Genomic DNA, 24836 nt, shown 5'->3' on the forward strand with positions numbered 1-24836 from the left:
CCGAATTGAACCGAACGAAGGGTTATCAGAACGGTCGCTGTGTTCACAAGTATGTTCTCCTTTAAAAAAAAGCTGTCGCGTGCGGGGAACACAGTGTGGTTTTGGAGGTGTGTTGGTGCTTTGTGATGCGTGTACATTACAGCGTATCGTGTGCATGTTATGATGTAGGTCATACATCATGATACGCGCTATATCAGTAATGTTCACACGCATTACAGTGTGCGCGCACAGGAGCTGCGAGGGCGGGCCGGTCTCTCTCTGGACCAGGGCAAGATGGGCCACTTCCCTAAAGGGACCGTTTTGCTTTTCCTTTTGAAAACAACTGTTATGCAGGTAGATGTAAAGAGGGGTTCAGCACAAGGGCTGATGGGAAACTGAGTTTAAAGGGGGGTGGGGGGGGGGTTCCTGAACTCCAGTCCTCTGGGAGGAGTAGAGTGATAACTGGTTGTGAGAGAGAGGTGCCATGAATGCAGCTAAAGCTAGGGTTGACCCCTGGAGTAATTTTCCTTCCTTCCATCTTAAAATGGTTTCCGCCTTAAATACCCAAAATGTATATACACGTGTGCATGTTTAATTTAATTTTTTCTTTCTTTCTCCTGAATGGTTGAATGTTAATTCTGTCTGCCCACCAGGCAGCAGTATAGAGCATATCTTGTTTGTGTGAAAGAAGCATTAATGCTGGCCAAATGCTGGTGGATCTTCAGAAGCATTCAATAAAGCACCCTTGTACATAGAAGCAGTCCCATTTGCCCTGTGCTTATTCCGTTTGAAGGCCAGTGTCACTGTACACTGCAGTCCTGCAGCTTTCACATGTATTCCATGTCACCGTGTATATATCAGGGTCAAATACGTAATGGTTTTGGATTCAAATATTTTTCTCTGCTTTACTGAGCTGGTCTGGTGCACTGGATCCTGAAATGACATTCGGTCAAAAAGTGCACGCCCTCAGTAGCACCAGGTAAGATAAATCGAGCACAGAAAAGTAATTCAGTATTGAACAAATTGTTCTATTCGAAGACTAGAAATAGGTGATGTTTTTCAGACTGATGCAATGAAGAAACCATGCTGGACTCTGGAACTAATATACATATATATATAATATACACAACCACCAAACGATGAGTAGCCTATTTCAGTCAGGCCTGCTGCCTGCTTGCACTTGAAATTTTAAAAAGAAGACTTTCCGTATTCATCAGAATATAAAAATGCAGTTTTGGATAACTTTGTGGTCTTTGTCCCTTAAGGGAAGAGTGGAGGTTGTGTGCTCCACAGAAATACACAGTGTATATTAACTCCATTCCACATTATTCCAAATTAATGTTCTTTAGGCCACACGTATCTTCTAAAAGGCCTAATTTCACCGGAATTAGAAGAACATGGTGTGTTTTAGTGGCTGGGACAAACCTCCCATCATGCATTGCACCCCATTTGGGCCGATCACAGGAGAACAGAGTATCTGCAGCAAGGCCTAGGGGCTCATTCCCATCACTTATTCTTCTCCTCTTATCTTTCACTTGCTCCTGACGCAGAAATCAATCAAGGTCCGCCATCTTAAAGGACATTCCAACCCCTTAAATGTTCCTCCTAGGAGCTAGAAGTAGAAGTTAGGAACTCCCAATCTTTCCTTTGAGAGAAAACATCAGCGCATCCTTTGCAGAAGTATTTTTTTCAGAAGGTCTGACATATAAATGATCGACTTGTGGGTCCATCTCTCGCCATCTGCCACGCATGCCGAACTGAAGTGGCTTCTAACTGAAGTTCCTTTCGCCGAATTCACGTTCTTGATTTGCCCGTCTTTGCTTATCTTCTCCTAGCCTCTCCTGATAGGTAGAGCTCAGGGCAAGAAAAAGAGGAGAAAAATAAGGGATTGGAATGAGCCCCTTGAGTTAATGACATTGAACAATGTCTCCATCACACGGAGGCCCCGCGTCTCTGCAAGTTCCAAGAGTGGAATTATGAAAATACTGAAACATTTTGGTGTGAACATAACTTAAAAAAGAGTTGTGCAAATCAGTTCAAATGCATTAGAATGATTGATCAGTGAAGAAATTTGACCATAACCAGCTCTGAACAAACCCTTTATTTTATAATAAATATAAATCACACTGTTTTCAGATCAGTAACATACAGTAGACATACCCTTTGTAGAAATAATATATCGACAATATGTATAGAAATGTTCTCCACAGTTTTCATCCACACATTTTTAAAGTGATTAAAGAAAGTGGTTCAAACAACGAACCTGACAGTTGGGCAGATGCATTTGGTCATGTATTAAAACGCAAACCAGCAGGACTGAACTAAAACAACATTGGCTTTGAAAAGCAGGGTGCAGCAGATAGCCAATCAGAGGCCGGCGGCACCAAGGCAGCTGAACGAGCTGGAAACCGGAGCTAACGAGCAGCTAGCGTCCCTGCAGCTAACAAACACAAACGGCATGCACACGTCTGGACACATGAACACGCAGCATCCCTGAAACACGTCTGTACACTCATGCACACACACACACACACACGCACGCACGCACGCGAGTCCCTGTGGCCGTCGGCTGCACAGTCCTCATGCCAGCGGATGGTGGGTGAACGGCCCTGCGGAACAGCGGGAAACGGCTCTCAGCGGTGTTGGGCAGAAGCTCGCGACAGCCGCGTGTATTCACGTCACATGACATCTAATTCATGCTGAAGGTTCACAGGATCCCATCTCAGAATCAATCTCACTTTTTTTTCTTTTTTTTTTTAACCTTGCTTGTAGGGTCAAGGGAAATTTGGGTTAAAGCTACCTTTCACCTTTTTTTCCACACAGGAGCAATCTTCCAGAGGTTTTTAAACTGTAGCCTTACTCCTTTAGAGCAGCCACATATCTGGTACTCCCCCTGTTAATTCTCCACTAAAGATCTGCTATATTTTAAGATGTGACACCTCTGTTCGGTTTGACACTCCACCAGTGAGGGGGATGCCATTATCTACACCACCACCCCCACAAAAAAACTTCCAAAAGAATTATCCAATCAGAATGTCACAGAGCTGTGTCAGCAGACAAACCTTCAGCTCCGCCTCTTTCCCAGAAAAGGAACTCTCTCGGTCACACCTGCATGGCAGAGACCCATCTCGCCACGACAACGAAAAGCATTCAGACAGGCGGATGCACTGCTGCCGGGAGTCATGGGAGTTGTAGTCCAGACTCGTGAGAGAACTACAAGAGGGGGGCAGGGCCTCAGCTCTAACTGGGACTGTGGGGGAGGAGGGCTCAGCTGTCGTTGGGCGGGTCCGAGGACATGGGCCCGTTGAGCCGGTCCAGCTCGTCCACCTGCGGGGTGGGGGTGGTGGGGGCGGAGGCCAGGTTGGGCACGCTCTTGCTGCGCACGCACTGGAAGTCCACGTGCCGGCTCTTCCCCTCCTCCTTCTCCCAGGACAGCTGGATGAACGGACGCTGCACGTAGTTGTAGATGACCTCCGACCTCCCGCCCGGCCTCCGCTTCACCTTCTCCTTGCAGGTGGGGTACCCTGGGGAACAGAGTATGTGATATAACATGCTGGACCGTGATATAACATGCTGGACCATGATAAAACACGCTGGACCATGATATAACACATGCTGGACCGTGATAAAACAGGCTGGACCGTGATATAACACATGCCGGACCATGATAAAACACGCTGGACCATGATAAAACAAGTTGGACCATGATATAACACAAGCTGGACCATGATATAACACAAGCTGGACCATGATAAAACACGCTGGACCATGATATAACACGCTGGACCATGATAAAACAGGCTGGGATTGGCAGGCTGACCGCATTTGCATCCAGCTCGCCAGCTGGCGTTCAATTCCATTTCACCCTAGCTCAGGTAGTTAGTTCAAATTCGATTAATTCCTTGGAAAATCCTAATGGCATTCATTTATTTTTTTTTAATCCCACTTGTTAATTAAATTTCAACGAATTGCCTGAAATAACCCCAACTCTGAGCCTGACAAAAAACACCACATAATTAAATAAAAAGACATCAAATTCCGTTTTAAGCCTCCTATGTCCATGGGGTAAACCTGCAGCAGTATTCTCTGGTTATCTGTGAAGCGCATGAGGGAGATGCTGTCCCAGTGTAATGATGCCCCAGTGTATTGATGCCCCAGTGTAATGATGCCCCAGTGTAAGTGTATTGATGCCCCAGTGTATTGATGCCTCAGTGTAAGTGTATTGATGCCCCTGTGTATTGATGTCCCAGTATATTGATGTCCCAGTGTATTGATGCCCCAGTGTAAGTGTATTGATGTCCCAGTGTAAGTGTATTGATGTCCCAGTGTAAGTGTATTGATGCCCCAGTGTAAGTGTATTGATGTCCCAGTGTATTGATGCCCCAGTGTAAGTGTATTGATGCCCTAGTGTATTGATGCCCCAGTGTAAGTGTATTGATGCCCCAGTGTAAGTGTATTGATGCCCTAGTGTATTGATGTCCCAGTGTAAGTGTATTGATGCCCTAGTGTATTGATGTCCCAGTGTAAGTGTATTGATGTCCCAGTGTATTGATGCCCCAGTGTAAGTGTATTGATGTCCCAGTGTATTGATGTCCCAGTGTAAGTGTATTGATGCCCTAGTGTATTGATGTCCCAGTGTAAGTGTATTGATGTCCCAGTGTAAGTGTATTGATGTCCCAGTGTAATGATGTGGGGTTGGCTGTGTGAAGCAGTGAGAGGTCTCACCCTCGATCCCGATGCGGATGTTCTTCAGACCCCTCTCCTTCAGGAGAGCCTTGGCTACGGCTCGGTTCTCGATGTACTTGAAGAAGCGGTAGAGCTTGGTGCTGTACAGGACTACAGACGGACGGGAGGGAGGGAGGGAGGACAGCAAAGTAAACGGCAGCATCAGATCACCACTTCTACAGCACCAGATCACTCAACAGCTGCTGGATATTTGGGCGGTAAAGCCCGACACGGCTACATAATGGAGACTGATAGGAGTCATTTCCTCCTCAATCCTTTTTGTCTGGAACCAAGATGTTGCTCGCTTACTCCTGTGTTTGCGGCCGTTGTCTTGTTGTCTTGATTTCCTGTTCGGCATATGGCAACATAATCTCTTCAAGTATTTTGATGTATTCAAACTGATCCACGATCCCTGGTATATGAACCCAACACCGCAGTATGAAAAACATCCCCATACCATGACTTTACACCACCATGCATCACTGTCTTCACACTGTACTGTGGCTTGAATTCAGTACCCGGGGGTCGTCTGACATACTGTCGACGACCACTAGGCCCGAAAAGAACAATTTTACTCTCATCAGTCCACAGAATGTTACGACATTTCTCTTTGAGCCAATCGATGTGCTCCTTGGCCAATTTTAACAGATTCTGCACATGCCCTTTTTTCAACAATGGTGCTTCATGGGGGCTTCTTGCTGATAGCTTAGCTCCGATCAAACGTCTTCTGACTGTAACAGCACTTACAGGTAATTGTAGATCATCTTTGATCTTTCTGGAGCTGATGAATGGCTGAATCTTTGCTATTCTGACTATTCTTCCATCCGTTTTAACAGTAGTTGCTCGTTTTCTTCAGCTTGTTTCATGTTTTTGTTGCCATTTTAAAGCATTTGAGATCATTTTAACTGAGCATCCTATAATTTGCTGTACTTCTTTATACTTTTTCCCCTCTCCAATCAACGTTTTAAATCAAATGAAGTTGTTCCTCCGAACAATGTTTGGAACAGCCCATTTTAGTTAGCAATTCAGAAGGAAATATATTTTATGACATTTGCTTCCCTTCCTCCTTAATAAAGGACAATTAATGACACCTGTTTTTTCACAGAATGAATGAGTTCTCTAATTAAACTCCACACTGCTATTATTTTGAACACGCCTCTTTCAATGTCAATTACTCAGAACAAGCAGCGTGCATGTCATGACAGCCGGGTCTGCTGTTTTTCTATAACACTACAACATCTACACTTGATGTTGTACTGCTATTTTATTGAACAGAACTGTAGCTGTATTGGACTTTATCACTTTAATATGCCGCAGTGGTAGTGTCTGTTTCCCTTCATTGACGTATACGTCAGTAGATCAGTCTGCCCCTTGATCACTGGCTTGGCTTACACTCAGAGGGCTCTTAAACTCCATATTGTGCAAAATTCAATTTCTCTCACAATGGGTTGACAGCTTCTCCAAATCCAGCACTGGATTCCTTTTCTCCCAGGTCTTCACACCTGACTCCCAGGTAAAGCGAGGGTGGAAAACCAGCAGGATTTAAAGCAGACGGGGGTGTTTTCACAAAGCAGGATTACGGAGTTGGCTGGATAACCTCACCGAGTAAAACCCGGAACTGGTTTTTACTTCAGTCCTTGTTCCACATTTGCGGTTACCCGAGCTCAATCAGCTGATCAGCCATATGCACTATGACCAAATCACTCGTAAATTAGACAATAAAACACTAGAAGATAAGAACATTTGCTGCTGTTTATACCACTGAATTTATCTGTGTTTACACTAGGACTCGGAACTGTACTGTCCTCTCAGGTCCTCTTAGCACTCATACTTGTGTTTGATTTCCACTTTGTTGCACGTCGCTCTGGATAAGAGCGTCTGCTAAATGCCACGTAATGTAATGTAATGTAATGTAATGAATCTGGCTGTAAATTACATATCATGTAAATGATTGGGCTAATTAAATAATTAATACAATTTCTGCTGCGTAGTGAAGTATCGTGATGTGTCGCATTTTGATATACGTAGAACTTCTAAAGCACACATTCAGAACTGTGCTCCGACTGTTGCCTAAACAATAAAAATAAAAAATTACACGTCACAATGCATCATTACACAACAGAGATATGCGAGGACCCCAAAAAGATCATTAAGGGGAGCAAACTCGTAGACCAGGGGTGCACAACGCCAGTCCTTGAGGGCTGGTCTGCGTATTGGTTTTTGTTCCAACCAACTGCCTTGCTTTCAATTTGCTGACAGCTCTATAAATTACCCTGGTTCAAGCCTGTACTTGAACACAGTAAAATCATTAGGATACACTTGCAGTCTGCAGCTGTAGCTGGTGCTCATACACACGCCAGATAATTATTGAATTGAATCAATCATATCTTAAGATCAGAAGTTGGCACCAAATCCTGAAATGGATCGGCCCTTGTTGTGCACCCCTGTAGACCGACGCGGGGCTCCTGCTCCAGGCCAGCAGAGGGAGCTCTTACTCTGAGAGTACTCCTCTCCCATGGGCGGGGGGTGCTCCTCGTCCCAGTCCACGGTGTCGTCGTCTGTCAGCACCACGATGTGACACTCCCTCTCCCCGCCCTGGGCGCTGCACACCATGGCCGGCACCACCAGCTCCTCCAGGAAGCCCTCGAACTGCCGTCTCGCCCCGTCGTTGGAGAGCTCGTGCAGCAGGGCGCCTGAGAGACAGGGCAGGGCGTCAGCCTCACGGGGGCCCTGCGTTCCCCTTACCCCACACTCAAATATCCTCCTGAGAGACAGGGCAGGGCGTCAGCCTCACAGGGGCCCTACGTTCCCCTTACCCCACACTCAAATATCCTCCTGAGAGACAGGGCAGGGCGTCAGCCTCACGGGGGCCCTGCGTTCCCCTTACCCCACACTCAAATATCCTCCTGAGAGACAGACCCACGAGGGACGTCAGTCTAATGAAGGCCATCTAACCTTACATTTAAAGGTACAATAGGTAAGATTTTTGTATTTAAATGTTGTTACAAGACCATTGTAAATGCCATTGAAAAAGGCTCACTGACATGTTGACTCACCCTCTGCCTGTGTTTATAGTAATAAATAAATAGTAACTAATATATAGTTGACTACCTGACATTCTGTACCAAAACATTGTATAACTGTACAATAATTCAAGCTCATTGGTTGAAAATTGGCTCTAATTGCCACAGCCAATGGCGTTTCAACGTCCGCGCGATCACAGAGAAGTTACCTATTGTACCTTTAATATTCACTTGAGAGACAGGCCAGTCGTGAGTCTAACGAGAGCTGCATGTTCCCCTTCCCTCACATTTAAATATTCTCACACTCCCAAAGAGACTAATATTTAAATAATATAACCCCGCTGTTCCTCCCCAGTGCACCTGGTTCCACAAGCTCCGGATCATTCCGCTAAACCCACAACTACTCCAGGCGGGGAAAACTAGGCCAGCGCTGTGACTCAACTATCTGACTTTTTATTCAGGGTTTCTGAACTCCTCAGTGAATATTAATGGGTATTCTGCTTATTACCATGTGTCGGGGTTTTCAGCCAGCTTCCTCGTTTAGGACTGCAACACGGTTAAATATTTGACTGAGCAAATGTTTAGCGTGATACGGGGCCTTCCAAACCTGGCTGTGAAAACAGACTGACGCCATCTCATATCCGTGAGGTTTTGGAGAAACTCCGGCAGGTTCTCTCACTCTCTGGTGTTCTCACACAGGGTCATGTAATACTCAAATAAGCTATGGCCTTCATGACTCAATGAGCAAATGCAGGACTAACACCTTCTCAGTAAACATATGGGTCTCTGTGGGTCCATGACACCCTTCATAATGGAGTGCAGATAAATACAGCTATAAACCCCTCAAACATAAATCATACATAAATTATTACGTGGAGCAGGCTGTGTTAAGCTTTTAGTGGGTCACTAAAAAGTGTTTGGACCATGCAGGTCATTTAGGTACATGAGCGTAATGCTCAACTGCCAACCTGACTGATAAACAGACAATCACCCGAAAAAAACAACAGAAATGATAAAGACAGTCACAGAATAATAATAAAAAAAACAACTCAAAACAAGACCTTGAAAAGAGATAGAATAGAATGAGCATTTGAGCAGAACAAACGCTGTAAAAGATGTAAAGGATGTCTACCCCCAAAATACATAAATTAGACAGTTTAAGAGGATGTGGTAAAGAACAGTGGTAAAGCCCATGTAGGCATACAGCTAGGCTACTTAGGTTTTACTACAATATAAAAGAGTTTATACTAGCATGAGTGGAATATATTAACCGATACTAATGAAGAGAACTAATGAAAGCGGCCCTGGTCCCTGAGCGAGCTGGATTTAGAAGCGTGGGTGTGCATAATGAGGCTGGTGACACAGGGTATGGAGGCCCCAGGGCACCACTACCCGCTGGGGTGTTCCCGTCTCACACAGGTGTTGCTACCTGATACAGCGCAAACAGTCTAGGTGAAAAGTCCCAGAAATCCCTCCCCTACAGGTGGGGCCTGCTGGGAACTTTAAGCTTCCTGCAGATTCAGTTACCACTGTGTCACACGCTGAACCACAATCCACCATTACTGCTGTGTCACACGCTGAACCACAATCCACCATTACCATCGTGTCACACACCAAACCACAATCCACCATTACTGCTGTGTCACACCAAACCACAATCCACCATTACTGCTGTGTCACACCAAACCACAATCCACCATTAACATCGTGTCACACACCAAACCACAATCCACCATTAACATCGTGTCAGATCAAACCACAATCCACCATGTCACACACCGAACCACAATCCACAATTACCACCGTATCACTCCAAACCACAATCCACCATTACCACCGTGTCACACCAAACCACAATCCACCATTACCACCGTGTCACACACCAAACCACAATCCACCATTACCGTCCTGTCACACGCTGAACCACAATCCACCATTACCGTCCTGTCACACGCTGAACCACAATCCACCATTACTGCTGTGTCACACACCAAACCACAATCCACCATTACCACCGTGTCACACACCAAACCACAATCCACCATTACCGTCCTGTCACACGCTGAACCACAATCCACCATTACTGCTGTGTCACACACCAAACCACAATCCACCATTACTGCTGTGTCACACGCTGAACCACAATCCACCATTACTGCTGTGTCACACGCTGAACCACAATCCACAATTACCATCGTGTCAGACCTAACCACATTGTTACATTGTATTAAAGTATACCAAGAATCAGAACACGCAGTGTTCAAAAGAGCACGCTGCTATGACCCCACAAGCATATTCCCACATTGTTATTTTTTTTGCCAACTAGTGGAAAAGGTCACTCAGACCTTGGTCAAATATGTGATTGGTTTGGATTCAACTACTTTCCTGTGCTCAGTTGATCTTGGCTGGTGCAATTTTAACCTACTGATCAATTGAAATCAAACCTCGAGGACCAGAAGGTGGGGTTTCCAAGTAAACGTACAAAATTACTTGAAGGCAAAACAATGACGTATTTGACCCTGGTCTGGTTGATAAGAAACGGGCGCTGATGTCACAGGTTTCCGAGGACAGCGTGCGCTTGTTCGCCCCCTCCTGAATCGATAGCACAGGTTGCAGAAATGCACTCTGATAAAAACACGATTGGCCATTCCAAACTGGCAAGAAAAAGGGAGATTAAAAAAGGGAAAAAAAGGAATCTAATTTAGTGCAGTATTAAAATCCTTAGGCTGCTCAAGCGTTTAGCTGAGGATGGATTCTAACGCGGCGGAGGTCTGGCAAATGAAATGCAAGCGTGTGTAAAACCGCATCCCGCAAGCGGCCTGCCGCTGCAGACACAGCTAAATCACGTCCATTAAAGTCTGACTGCTTTACTTCCTGCTGCCTGCTGCCTGTGGGCTCAGCCTGCTGCCTGCTGCCTGTGAGCTCAGCCTGCTGCCTGTGAGCTCAGCCTGCTGCCTGTGAGCTCAGCCTGCTGCCTGTGAGCTCAGCCTGCTGCCTGCTGCCTGTGAGCTCAGCCTGCTGCCTGTGAGCTCAGCCTGCTGTCTGTGAGCTCAGCCTGCTGTCTGTGAGCTCAGCCTGCTGCCTGTGAGCTCAGCCTGCTGTCTGTGAGCTCAGCCTGCTGCCTGTGAGCTCAGCCTGCTGCCTGTGAGCTCAGCCTGCTGCCTGCTGCCTGTGAGCTCAGCCTGCTGCCTGTGAGCTCAGCCTGCTGCCTGTGAGCTCAGCCTGCTGCCTGTGAGCTCAGCCTGCTGCCTGCTGCCTGTGAGCTCAGCCTGCTGTCTGTGGGCTCAGCCTGCTGCCTGTGAGCTCAGCCTGCTGCCTGTGAGCTCAGCCTGCTGCCTGCTGCCTGTGAGCTCAGCCTGCTGCCTGCTGTCTGTGAGCTCAGCCTGCTGCCTGTGAGCTCAGCCTGCTGCCTGTGAGCTCAGCCTGCTGCCTGTGAGCTCAGCCTGCTGCCTGCTGTCTGTGAGCTCAGCCTGCTGCCTGTGAGCTCAGCCTGCTGCCTGTGAGCTCAGCCTGCTGCCTGCTGTCTGTGAGCTCAGCCTGCTGCCTGCTGCCTGTGAGCTCAGCCTGCTGCCTGTGAGCTCAGCCTGCTGCCTGTGGGCTCAGCCTGCTGCCTGTGAGCTCAGCCTGCTGCCTGTGAGCTCAGCCTGCTGCCTGTGAGCTCAGCCTGCTGCCTGCGGGCTCAGCCTGCTGCCTGTGAGCTCAGCCTGCTGCCTGTGAGCTCAGCCTGCTGCCTGTGAGCTCAGCCTGCTGCCTGCGGGCTCAGCCTGCTGCCTGTGAGCTCAGCCTGCTGCCTGTGAGCTCAGCCTGCTGCCTGTGAGCTCAGCCTGCTGTCTGTGAGCTCAGCCTGCTGCCTGTGAGCTCAGCCTGCTGCCTGTGAGCTCAGCCTGCTGCCTGTGAGCTCAGCCTGCTGCCTGCTGTCTGTGAGCTCAGCCTGCTGCCTGTGAGCTCAGCCTGCTGCCTGCTGTCTGTGAGCTCAGCCTGCTGCCTGTGAGCTCAGCCTGCTGCCTGTGAGCTCAGCCTGCTGCCTGCTGCCTGTGAGCTCAGCCTGCTGCCTGCTGCCTGTGAGCTCAGCCTGCTGCCTGTGAGCTCAGCCTGCTGTCTGTGAGCTCAGCCTGCTGTCTGTGAGCTCAGCCTGCTGTCTGTGGGCTCAGCCTGCTGCCTGCTGCCTGTGAGCTCAGCCTGCTGCCTGCTGCCTGTGAGCTCAGCCTGCTGCCTGTGAGCTCAGCCTGCTGTCTGTGAGCTCAGCCTGCTGCCTGTGGGCTCAGCCTGCTGTCTGTGAGCTCAGCCTGCTGCCTGTGAGCTCAGCCTGCTGCCTGTGGGCTCAGCCTGCAGTGCGTCTGGGCTGCAGAGGCAGCTGCTCTGTGCAGGGGCCGTTCTGAAATGGCCGCCTTGCGGAAGGAAGGCAGGCTAGGGGCGGGCAGGGTGTTACGCGCACCAGGGGTGCTTTTCCTGATAAGCAGCCATTGCAACAGAAGGTTAGTTTAATTCAACGACATGAAATTAAAGGAGCAAGAAAGACCCGGGGACCCTGTAAGTAAGCAGCATTGAACAAATAAGTAAAAAATGTCAATACAAAATGTACATTTACAATACATTTAAATCATGCTGATACATTTAAATCATTTATTCAAAACTTAAGATTCAGTTTTGAAAAATGGCATGGAATATCACTATTATACACTCACCAAGTACTTTATTAGGAACATTTTTACTTTATTACACATACTTTTTAACTTATTGACTAATCAGCCAATTGTGTGGCAGCAGTGCAATGCACATGTAGATACAGGTCTTCAGTTAATGTTCACATCAACCATCAGAATGGGGAAAAAAGGGGACTTTGACCATGGAATGATTGTTGGTGGCAGACAGGGTGGTTTGAGTATCTCAGAAAAGGCTGATCTCCTGGTATTTTCACGCACAACAGTCTCAAGAGGTTGCCAAGAATGGTGCCAAATATACATAGAAGGAATTTTCCACAAGCTCAGAGTGAACAAAGAAACGCTCATGTCCTGGCACAAGGTCAATATTGTGTGTAATGTGTCATTTATACAAACACCTGTTCAGCTGTATTTAACTAACAAAGCTGCTGCTTTTATGAACGGAAGCCCTTCGGGGCTGAACATACCACCATGAATCAACATGAAATGGGACGGTGAAAAGACTCCATTTTATGGTGCCTACATTGTATTAAAGTCCACCAAGAACCAGAACAGACTGTGTTCAAAAGAGCATGCTGCTATAACTACACTATGCTACGGTTTTTGCCAACTAGTAGAAAAGCTAAGGTACTGTCACTCAGACTTGGGTCAAACACGTAATTGGTTTGGATTCAAATACTTTTCTGTGCTCGATTGATATTGCCTGGTGCAATTGAGCCAACCAAGATGACCAGAAGGTGGGGCTTCCATTTTATTTCATAGGTTCCATTACATCAGACAAGCTCACTAAAGTGTATAAATTTGTATTTCAACATTGTATTTGTAGAATTACGTATTTGACCCAGGTCTGCCGTTACTACTTTGGGGATACCAAACTGTGAGGGAGTTGGGGCAGGGCTTCATAGCCCTTTGACCTGAAGGCCCCTGAGATGGCGGTGCTGAGTTTGGCCGTACTCACTCAGGTCCCTGCACTTGACGGTGCTGTAGTCAAAGTTGATGCAGAGGTAATCGCAGGCCTCTCGCAGCTCAGCGACCGATATGCCGTCCGGGCAACGCAGGACTCCCGTCCGGTAAAAATCCTGACAAAACAAGACTCCTTTATCGCCCGCATGCTTAACATCCACGGCGAGTATCATTGAAACATTCTAAATTGTGGCTCTGGTCACAACAGCTCCGGGTCTTAATCTGAATCTGAAGAACGTGCGCGTGTCGGGTGGATCCGGGCCTCCCTCACCAGGATGACTCGGAAGATTCCGGCGCTGATGCCCTCCGCCAGCTCGTACTCGCCCTTCCCGTTGGGCCGGGTGAAGTTGTGCTGCCGGGCCGGACCAAACATCCTGCATCGGCAACAACCGGGTCAGACACGACGCTCTGGATTCAAATACTTCTCTGTGCTCGACTGATCTTGCCTGGTGCGATTGAGCCAAGCAAGAAGACCGGAAGACGGGGTTTGCCGTCTCTGAGCTCAGTATCGAGTATTTCAATCCAAAACAATTACGTATTTCACCCAGGTCTGCTCTGTAGGGCTGTCTCAGAGTTGCAGAGCTGACTCAAAGTTATGTCCTCAGTGTTGTTTGGCGTTTTTAATGGCTGACTTCCAAATGATTCAAGTTCTATGCAAAGTAAAGGTCTGTGGGCAACAGATAAGGAAATCTCAAACGCATTTACTGGTGTGAGCGTGAGCGCAGGTTGTGCGGCCAAAGACATTTCCGGAATTCTAGAAATCTCAGAAAAGGAACGAACTGCTCGCAATCTGCTTCAGGAAGAATTAAAATTTAGTAAACACAGTTCCTCCGGTAAGGCTTGAATAACGCATTATAACTAATACAACCTTGGATTTAAAAGATTTTATAAATTGTATTTCATGCAAAACAAAAAGCTGATTATTTTTTTTATTGTTATTATTTGAATATTATTTAAAAAGATTATTACTGTAAGTTTATTATGAAACACGATTCCCTTTTTAACCAATTTTGCCAAACGTGATATTTATATCGGATTCTTATTCCTACTATTGGCCAAGCCTTACCTGCCCAGCATGGTATCAGGATGAGCAGTGAAGGCTGCAGGATCCACCACGAAATGTGTGCCATCCACCAGCAGAGTGACTCTCTCATGGACCCCGGGCACCGGGTCCTTCCCCCCGTCCACCTGCCCACTCATGTCCGAGCCTCGACACCTGCTCCGTGCTGCAAGAACAGAGCAAACTACAGCCCTGTGTCGCTCCTTAACCTTCATTTCAACACGTACATAAAGGAAGCTGCCCAATGTCTGCCCACTGCGGCCTATGGGCCGTCTCTACACAAGTGCTGATGACAATAATGGTAAATGGTAAATGGCATTCATATAGCCTTTATCCAAAGCGCTGTACAATTGATGCTTCTCATTCACCCATTCATACACACACTCACACACCAACAGCGATTGGCTGCCATGCAAGGCGCCGACCAGCTCGTCAGGAGCATTTGGGGGTTAGGTGTCTTGCTCAGGGACACTTCGACACAGCCCGGGCGGGGGATCGAACCGGCAACCCTCCGACTGCCAGACGACTGCTCTTACTGCCTGAGCCATGTCGCCCCACAATAAAACAAGGTTCAAGCCGGTTGCAGGTGTTATTGCTGAACAGAAGAGAACGCATCGTGCGGTGTGTGACCTACCAGGCCTCCTCTCTTCTTCTGTCTTCAGTGCCTTCTCAGCCACAGAGTGCGTCCGCTCGATTTCACCACTAGGACTGCTGACCTGGGACCTGAAGATGGAGGGAGTTCACCATGAGAAGCGTTCACCTGAGCCTCATTCTGTTAGGTACTATTGGACATCATATCATATATCATATATCATATCATATCTCGCACTGTATCACACTTTGACTTTACTCTCCATCACACCCATACTGTGCTGGCTCTCATTCAAAAAAAATGTTTTTTTTCTTTCTTTTCTTCTCCAAAGCACTGTAGACTCAGTTTATCTAATGGTGCCAAATTCCTTCCCAAACAGGGAAGGTACGGCTTTACTCTGTAAACCGAGTCACAAACTTAAGCGCTTTGGGCAACAAATAAATTGTATGAAAGGTACTATATACACTCACTGAGCACTTTATTAGGTATTTATTAGACTTATTTCTTAGACTTCTACTGCTGTAGCCTATCCACTTGGAGTTATGATGCGTTGTGTGGTCAGAGATGCTCTTCTGCATATCACTGTTGTAATGCGTGGTTATTTGCATTACTGTCACCTTCCTGTCAGCTTTGACCAGTCTGGCCGTTCTCCACTGATGTCTCTCATTAGCAAGGCGTTTCTGTCTGCAGAACTGCTGCTCACTGGATTTTAATTAGGTTTTTGCACCATTTTTTGCAAACTCTAGAGACTAGTGTGTGAAAATCCCAGGAGATCAGCAGTTTCTGAGACACTCCAACCACCGTGTCTGCCACCAACAATCATTCCATAGTCAAAGTCACTTACATTTCTATCCCCCGTTCTGATGGGTGATGTGGACATTAACTGAAGCTCCTGACCTGTATCTACATGATTGTATGCATTGCACTGCTGCCCCACATTTGGCCGATTAGATAATCGCACAAATAACTAGGTGTAATAAAATAAAAGTTCCTAATAAAGCGCTCGATGAGTGTATAGTTGTTACTACTATTATTATTACTAGTTTTGACACAAAGTGAATTTGGGGACATCCACACGGCTAAAGGCCGGGGGAGCGATACCTCAGCAGTGCTGTATCAGACAGCGCTCCAGAGGCAGGAGCAGCTGGAGGAAGGCACTGCGGGGCCCGGGGCAGGCAGCGAGTCAGGAGAGCGTAGGTGAAGCGGCTGGCCCGGGGCACGCAGCACACCGGAGAGTAACAGGTTGGACGGGTACGCCGTGTACACGGACACGTTTTCCTAACTCATTAACCTGACAAATACAGAGTCAGGCTCCCTGCCAGGCATTCTTCATGGGGACTTTATTCTCGGCAATACTTCCCTTGCCAACAGATGATGACTCGCACAGATCAGGTAGTCTGAGTCTCTCAGGTCAGGTAGTCTGAGTCTCTCAGGTCAGGTAGTCTGAGTCTCTCAGGTCAGGTAGTCTGAGTCTCTCAGGTCAGGTAGTCTGAGTCTCTCAGGTCAGGTAGTCTGAGTCTCTCAGGTCAGGTAGTCTGAGTCTCTCAGATCAGGTAGTCTGAGTCTCTCAGGTCAGGTAGTCTGAGTCTCCCAGGTCAGGTAGTCTGAGTCTCTCAGGTCAGGTAGTCTGAGTCTCTCAGGTCAGGTAGTCTGAGTCTCTCAGGTCAGGTAGTCTGAGTCTCTCAGGTCAGGTAGTCTGAGTCTCTCAGGTCAGGTAGTCTGAGTCTCCCAGGTCAGGTAGTCTGAGTCTCTCAGGTCAGGTAGTCTGAGTCTCTCAGGTCAGGTAGTCTGAGTCTCTCAGGTCAGGTAGTCTGAGTCTCTCAGGTCAGGTAGTCTGAGTCTCCCAGGTCAGGTAGTCTGAGTCTCTCAGGTCAGGTAGTCTGAGTCTCTCAGGTCAGGTAGTCTGAGTCTCTCAGGTCAGGTAGTCTGAGTCTCTCAGGTCAGGCAGCGGTTGGAGTCAGCCTTAGTGACAGGTGGGTGGCTGCCACACAGGTGAGAGTACCTGTAGGCATAAGTACTGCTGTGTGCCAGCGAATGGGCTGGACCCACTTCAGCCCTTTCCACCAATACAAGCAGGTTTAACCATCACAAAAAGAAAGTTAATCGCTCACACACCATACAAATGCTGTCATCTGACTTGAGAATGTTTGCAAGACACGTACTGTGATATTTCTACATAAAACTATCCAAGAAAAATGTTTCCTACGTTTAAAAAAAGTCCTAATTAAACTGAGCATAGAATTAACCCAGGTCTAGAAAATGTGCAAATGGTTTCTATCTTAACAGAATAAGGGCAACATGTGATGCCATGTTGCCAATCTAGGTGCAATTACAAATTATTATTTGTAATTTACAATAGAAGGTGACCTAAAGTCAATAAAATAAATAAATAATGTAGAAATCATCAATGTGTAATAAATTATTATTGGCATCTCTCTGAACTTTGATTCATAAAGGCACATTCAGACCTGCTGAAAACTCTCCAGGTTATTCTCTTCCTTGTTTGCCAGTCAAATGCAAAGGACAAACAGCACAGCCTCTTCTGGAACAACACTTCTACACACCCAGTTATTTTCCACCTGTACCGTGTCCTTAACTGAAACCCGAATTCAACAACATTCCAGAACGATTTGAGGAAATCAATCACTAACAACATTGAACATCCATCACTGCACAGCACTGTGACTGGCTCAAAGCCACCTAACATGTATCTAGCTGACTCTTTTATCCAAAGTGACGTTGTGTTTGATTAGACAAAGGAGGGGACAGACCCCCCTGGAGCAATGTGGGGTTAAGGGCCTTGCTCAAGGGCTGTGCAGATTGTATCATGGCTACACCAGGGCTTGCACCACCAACCCAGTCCCAGTCATACACCTTAGCCACTAGGGCTACAGGCTGTCCCAGTCATACACCTTAGCCACTGGGGCTACAGGCTGTCCCCAACCTGCACATCTACTCACCATGCCAACAGCACGTCATAAAGAGTGAGAGAAAGGACCTGTTACCATGGGGACAGGTCACCTTACCACCCTCTGCAGCCCAAATTTCTCCTCTTTTGGGTCCCGTGGAGAGGATGAGCCAGAAGCTAGCTGTAGAAGCTTAGCGCTCCCCAGGACTACACAACACCAAACACAGGGTCACTGACTCACTGCACCAACAATGAGTGCGTGTGCTGGTGTGTACTTGTTTACAAGTGTGTGTGTGTGTGTGTGTGTGTGTGTGTGTGTGTGTGTGTGCGCATGTGCATGGGGTAGGAAATGGCGATAATGGAATGTGCAGTAGCAGCTGCGGGGGTGACCTCGGCCTGGAAAACTTGTGACTCCTGGCTGCATCCATCCCATTCGGGCTTCCTGTGGAGTTCCCCCCACCAAGAACACGCACAGCCTTTCACCACCATAACCCCCACAAAGCGAAAACTTCCTCCCTCCTCAGGGGAGGAAACAATATGCAACACAAACAAATTCAGACTTCTTTTAGCACACCCACAGCAGGTACTGCCAGTGCCAGCCCAGAACTGGAGTCTTGGCTGTCATTAAGGCTTCCATCCTCAATAGAGCGCACACGATAGGCTGAGAGAGCACACGATAGGCTGAGAGAGCACACGATAGGCTGAGAGAGCACACGATAGGCTGAGAGCGCACACGATAGGCTGAGAGAGCACACGATAGGCTGAGAGAGCACACGATAGGCTGAGAGAGCACACGATAGGCTGAGAGCACACACGATAGGCTGAGAGCACACACGATAGGCTGAGAGCACACACGATAGGCTGAGAGCGCACGCGATAGGCTGAGAGCGCACGCGATAGGCTGAGAGCGCACAGGATAGGCTGAGAGCGCACGCGATAGGCTGAGAGCGCACACGATAGGCTGAGAGCACACAGGATAGGCTGAGAGCGCACACGATAGGCTGAGAGCGCACACGATAGGCTGAGAGCGCACAGGATAGGCTGAGAGCGCACAGGATAGGCTGAGAGCGCACAGGATAGGCTGAGAGCGCACACGATAGGCTGAGAGCGCACAGGATAGGCTGAGAGCGCACACGATAGGCTGAGAGCGCACACGATAGGCTGAGAGCGCACAGGATAGGCTGAGAGCGCACAGGATAGGCTGAGAGCGCACAGGATAGGCTGAGAGCGCACAGGATAGGCTGAGAGCGCACAGGATAGGCTGAGAGCGCACACGATAGGCTGAGAGCGCACACGATAGGCTGAGAGCGCACACGATAGGCTGAGAAGTCACCGTTTCCCGAGGCCAAGCTCAGGTGCTCAGCAGACAGAGAGAGAGAGAGAGAGAGAGAGAGACAGAGAGAGAGTGAGAGAGACAGACAGAGAGAGAGAGACAGAGAGAGAGTGAGAGAGAGAGACAGACAGAGAGAGAGAGAGCCTCTAAACTGCAACAACCTGTTTGAAGAGTGACTCACCCAGGATTTTAACCCAAAATTGTCTGGTCCAGAGGCCAGTACCTTTTTTTTTTTTTTGCGCCATTTTGCACATCGGGCTCACACAGGCATGAGTCAGAGGAAGACTCTTCACACGCGGCTTGACAGACGGACTTGAGGCTCAAAAACCTGGGGTCACAGGTGAGCTGCAGATGTTCCCCCATACCTGGGTGACACGAGAGCAGGGATCATCAGCTCCGGCCCTCTAATCAAAATCCAGCCCTGGTTTTCTTTTCTCCCGGGTAATTAACTGAACATTTAGTGCTACCACACTGTCTTCACACCTGACTCCCGGGTAAAGGGAGAGGGGAGGGACCAGCAGTTCCCTGCCCTGGAGGACCGTGACTCAGCCTACCTGATCCCTGCACCAGAGCATTGCACTGCATGAGTCACTGAGCAGCTGCTCTGACTCGGAGTGACTCACAGGAGCGAGCCGACCGTTGACTCAGAGGTCAGTCCTCCTGTCGACCCCGCCCCTCCAGAGCAGCCAGGGTGCCCTGACACTCACTGTGTGCGCCGAGTAAACCCGCAAGATATTCCCGGATCGCAGACAAGAGTGTGGATGACGTCGCGGGTCAGGCGGGCCTTGGCCTCCCCGCCGGTGTTAATAATTAATCCCCACCGCACTGGAAAGAGAGGTCGCTCGATGACTCACATCCTCTGAGGGTGAAATACGCGAGATGCTTCGTAACGCCGTCGGCATAACGTCCTGCCCGTCCCTCGCTCCTGGCTTTTCTACGCTGTGCCGTGACACACTGAAACCCGCTCTGCCGATTTCTCCGGAGGAGCAATGAGACAGCATCTGGCTGTTGATCCGCGGGAGCCCCGCAGAGCTCTCAAAGTGTTCACGGGAACAAGCTGTTCCGCCGAGCTCAGGGCATGGGAACAGGCCTCCTGTACAGCTCCCGAGGGAGTGGAGCTCACCTTACGAGGAAGGGGGGGGGAGGGTGAGTGAGTGAGTTTGTTTGTTAGTGAGAGAGACAGCTAGTGAGAGAGTTAGTGAGTGTGAGAGAGTGTGAGAGAGTGTGAGAGAGTGTGAGAGAGTGTGAGAGAGTGTGAGTTAGTGAGTGAGTTAGTGAGAGAGTGTGAGAGAGAGAGAGAGAGAGAGAGAGGGCAGTGACCACTTTGATACAAATCACCTAAGACCCAAGAGAACCTGAGACAGGAACTGCATGGCAGCAGAGAGGAAGTGTTCAGTCGGGACAGAGCCCCCAGCCAATGGGGCGCCAGCGAAGCGGTGCCTGAGGAGCAGCTGCCTCCAGCCTGAGAGCCGCTCGGCTCGCCGGGGGAGCGTGAACCGTGGCCTAGCGGGCTCCCCACAGCGCCCCCACGGCGCCCCCACGGTGCGCTCACAGTGCCCCACAGCGCCCCCACAGCGCCCCCACAGCACGCTCACAGCGCCCCCACAGCGCCCCCACAGTGCCCCCACAGCGCCCCCACGGCGCCCCCACGGCGCCCCCACAGTGCCCCCACAGCGCCCCCACAGCGCGCTCACAGCGCCCCCACAGTGCCCCCACAGCGCGCTCACAGCGCCCCCACAGTGCCCCCACAGCGCCCCCACAGTGCCCCCACAGTGCCCCCACAGCGCGCCCACAGTGCCCCCACAGTGCCCCCACAGCGCCCCCACAGTGCCCCCACAGTGCCCCCACAGCGCGCCCACAGCGCCCCCACAGCGCCCCCACAGCGCCCCCACAGTGCCCCCACAGCGCCCCCACAGCGCCCCCACAGTGCCCCCACAGCGCCCCCACAGCGCCCCCACAGCGCCCCCACGGCGCCCTCACAGCGCCCCCACGGTGCTCCCACAGCGCGCTCACAGCGCCCCCACAGCGCCCCCACAGCGCCCTCACAGCGCCCCCACGGCGCCCTCACAGCGCCCCCACGGCGCCCTCACAGCGCCCCCACGGTGCCCCCACAGTGCCCCCACAGCGCGCCCACAGTGCCCCCACGGTGCCCCCACAGCGCCCCCACAGCGCCCCCACAGCGCCCTCACAGCGCCCCCACGGCGCCCTCACAGCGCCCCCACGGCGCCCTCACAGCGCCCCCACGGTGCCCCCACAGTGCCCCCACAGCGCGCCCACAGCGCCCCCACAGCGCCCCCACAGTGCCCCCACAGCGCCCCCACAGCGCCCCCACAGTGCCCCCACAGCGCCCCCACAGCGCCCCCACAGCGCCCCCACGGCGCCCTCACAGCGCCCCCACGGTGCTCCCACAGCGCGCTCACAGCGCCCCCACAGCGCCCCCACAGCGCCCTCACAGCGCCCCCACGGCGCCCTCACAGCGCCCCCACGGCGCCCTCACAGCGCCCCCACGGTGCCCCCACAGTGCCCCCACAGCGCGCCCACAGTGCCCCCACAGCGCCCCCACAGCGCCCTCACAGCGCCCCCACGGCGCCCTCACAGCGCCCCCACGGCGCCCTCACAGCGCCCCCACGGTGCCCCCACAGTGCCCCCACAGCGCCCCCACAGTGCCCCCACAGTGCCCCCACAGCGCGCCCACAGTGCCCCCACAGTGCCCCCACAGCGCCCCCACAGTGCCCCCACAGCGCGCCCACAGCGCCCCCACAGCGCCCCCACAGCGCCCCCACAGTGCCCCCACAGCGCCCCCACAGCGCCCCCACAGTGCCCCCACAGCGCCCCCACAGCGCCCCCACAGCGCCCCCACGGCGCCCTCACAGCGCCCCCACGGCGCCCTCACAGCGCCCCCACGGCGCCCTCACAGCGCCCCCACGGCGCCCTCACAGCGCCCCCACGGTGCCCCCACGGGACCCCGGGACCACACCGCCAGGCCGTCTCACCGCCGTAGCTCCTTGCGTGTCCCGCTGGGATTCAGAGAGCGTGGAAGGCCAGATGACCAGAGAGAGTGGTAAGGAGGTGTTAGGGGAGGGGGGGGGGGGGGGGGGCACTGTGTACCTCGCTTCATTAAATTCCCGCTATGCGAGAGCTAGCCGACTGCATTCTTTAGACTCATCGGTCACCGCCACGTTCTCATCCCCCCCCCCCCCCCCCCCGTGCTCCTGCGCTCGCTGTGCTGGAGATTTACACACCCCCAGGGCCCACGCTCAGGAACCTACAAACTACCTGTGTGCGCCTGAGCATGAGGCTCACAGCACTGCAGGGGTGGCAGTGAAGATGCTGCTCACGCACGGGGCTGGCTAGAGAAGAAGAGGCAGGTTTCTGGAGGAAGCCCAATACTAACACCCAACCATAATGCTGTCAACAACCGCCTTCAATCAGTAAGTGGCATGAGAGGGAGAAGCACAGTATGCGCGAATTCCTAGTTGGGTGCCCCCCCCCCCCCGTTCCCGGTAGCACCACCGTAAATTAGAGGAAGGCTGACCGCAGGTTGTGCCGTTACATCTAGGTACCAATAGGTGGCAGTAGATGTTACGGACAATCCGCTCTGCACATATGAATGCCGACGCGCAGAGGGGGGCTCAGTGTGTCTCCACATTGCAGGCGAACAACTTAAGGTTCCCGTAGTGTCCCGCTGCTGTCTAAAACACCCAGTGGGGTTTCCCTGCCCACAGCAAATATCCCCGAGCATTTCTCAGAGATAAAGGTCCAAAATGGTTTAGTTAGCCATCACTCATATGATAATCAATGTCACACATCAGTCATAATATTCGCCTTACATTCAGGAGGATCCAATACAAGAAAATACTTTCTGAACATGACAGCTGCAACGTTACCTTTTAAAAGTAAACATAACATGTTTGCCAAAATACTGCAATATAACAGAATTTTGCCAAAACATGTATTTGTTCATAATGGTAACAGCCGACTATCCCAACACTAAAATCTCGTGGAAATTTTTTTTCCGTGTGCTTCGTTGTATTACCACACTATCCAAGTAAGAATTAACTAGTTGAAATAGTCAGGAAACTGGCAAGTTGCAACATACTGTCTGGTATATATATATATATATATATATATATATATATATATATATATATATATATATATATATATATATATATATATGATATAAAGCTATATATTGCCAGTTCCAACTTAAAACGTAAATAATGCCAAAGCAACGTACTCGCAAAATATGAAGTTACACGCATTTACAAGTGTCAAACTAAAATTCCAGTTCCTTCTATTCTAACGTTACGCGTCATCGAAGTTAACGTTACATTGTTTGTGGAAAGCTAACACAACTGCGAAGCATATTAACAAAATGTTCCCCCCTTACTGCCAGACAATCCACATTTCTTTGTTCTGATTCACTCAGAAAGGTAACCTTAGTTCAGCCTTATGATGGCTAGCTAGCTAATAGTTATAGCTAACAGTCCATACGGCTTACTGTAACTTAGCGAACGTTATATAGTTTAACGTCGGCGAATGCCTAGTGAAATCCTGTATGTATTCGTCGTCTGTAGATATCTGTACTTAGCAATACCATTGATCAACTACGTTAGCTACATACACGATCCGTGTTCTGGCGTGTCTGCCAATTAGTTAGCAAGCTAATATTAGCTGGCCAGTCAAAAAGATCGCTATCAAAGTTATGTTACTGTCACAGAACATGTATGGCCAATTTGAACGTTTATTCGAATTGGATTAGTACGAATATCATTTCATGCAGATACAGAGCTGAAATCACTGAACTAACGTAAATGGTCATTTGCTATCATTTGGTCGCTATTAACATAAGTTAGCTGTCGGTATTTGTCAACGTACAAGCTTCTAAATGTACAGCCGTTTTGAAAACCCAGCTAGCCCCTACATGTTGCACGCATGCAATCTCAGCAACTGTCAGGGGGGGAGACAACACTGCTAAACTTACGTTCGTTTCATGCCCTCCGTGTCGTTCACAGCATGACTGAGGGGCTTCTCGGCTCTGTCAGATTCACAATTTGGAAACTGCCAGCTCATTGAGGTCTCGGGAAATTTGAATTACATTGCCGTTGCTCCCGTGTGCTCCCTGTCTCGTCTCTCCTCCCCTGCCCTCAAGCGCATACTACCGCGGCGCCTGCCAAAATAAAAGTCTTTAACAGATCTCCAGGTCTCCCTACCGCAGTCTCGCCACAAACATATGCAGCACCCAGCTGGTGCATGGATAGGCTGCCTATTAGCCAAACAACTGTATGGAAAGGAATTTGAACATCATACGATTGAGTTATTTTTTGAAAATTACACAATGAGGGATTTCAGTTTATTTTGTTGATACTAATCTGGCTATCCATTACCCATCTTGGTCATTTTATTTTAAATGCTTTGTAATGATGAAGCTAATAGCGTCTCCCACCTATACGGGTGATAAATAAAGTATTTTCAGGACTAAACGCCTGTCCATCCTGCAATAGGTTTGTAAATTCTGTCCTTTTCCATTCATTTTCTTGCATAAAACCTAAATCTAATCCTCCCGAATCCCTAAAATTGTCCTCCTGC

General features: G+C 49.8%; 1 protein-coding gene across 2 annotated transcripts; it reads right to left on the reverse strand.

Moving 5' to 3' along the window:
- Positions 1–2065: 2065 nt before the first annotated feature.
- Positions 2066–24438, reverse strand: LOC133139184 (BTB/POZ domain-containing protein KCTD20-like). 2 transcript variants are annotated; one of them, XM_061258566.1, is made up of 8 exons: positions 24232–24438; positions 15046–15134; positions 14418–14577; positions 13623–13725; positions 13347–13467; positions 7200–7397; positions 4705–4815; positions 2066–3503 (listed from the first exon to the last, which is right to left on the reverse strand). In XM_061258566.1, exons 1-8 carry the CDS (start codon positions 24318–24320, stop codon positions 3247–3249), a joined length of 1128 nt encoding a protein of 375 aa, XP_061114550.1. In that variant the 5' UTR covers positions 24321–24438; the 3' UTR covers positions 2066–3246. The 2 variants fall into 2 exon arrangements, with proteins under 2 accessions (XP_061114550.1, XP_061114549.1); XM_061258565.1 differs by having other exon boundaries at positions 14418–14595.
- Positions 24439–24836: the final 398 nt, after the last annotated feature.

Source organism: Conger conger, chromosome 10 (assembly GCF_963514075.1).
Source record: "Conger conger chromosome 10, fConCon1.1, whole genome shotgun sequence".
Taxonomy (NCBI): Eukaryota; Metazoa; Chordata; class Actinopteri; order Anguilliformes; family Congridae; genus Conger; species Conger conger.

Excerpts from the sequence above, each read along its gene's own strand:
- LOC133139184 (XM_061258565.1), bottom strand. The coding sequence starts at position 24,320 with ATGAGCTGGCAGTTTCCAAATTGTGAATCTGACAGAGCCGAGAAGCCC. Across the intron at positions 15,135-24,231 it reads ACGGAGGGCATGAAACGAAC|GTCCCAGGTCAGCAGTCCTA; the intron begins GTAAGTTTAGCA and ends CTCCATCTTCAG. Across the intron at positions 7,398-13,346 it reads CGTCAAGTGCAGGGACCTGA|GCGCCCTGCTGCACGAGCTC; the intron begins GTGAGTACGGCC and ends CCTGTCTCTCAG.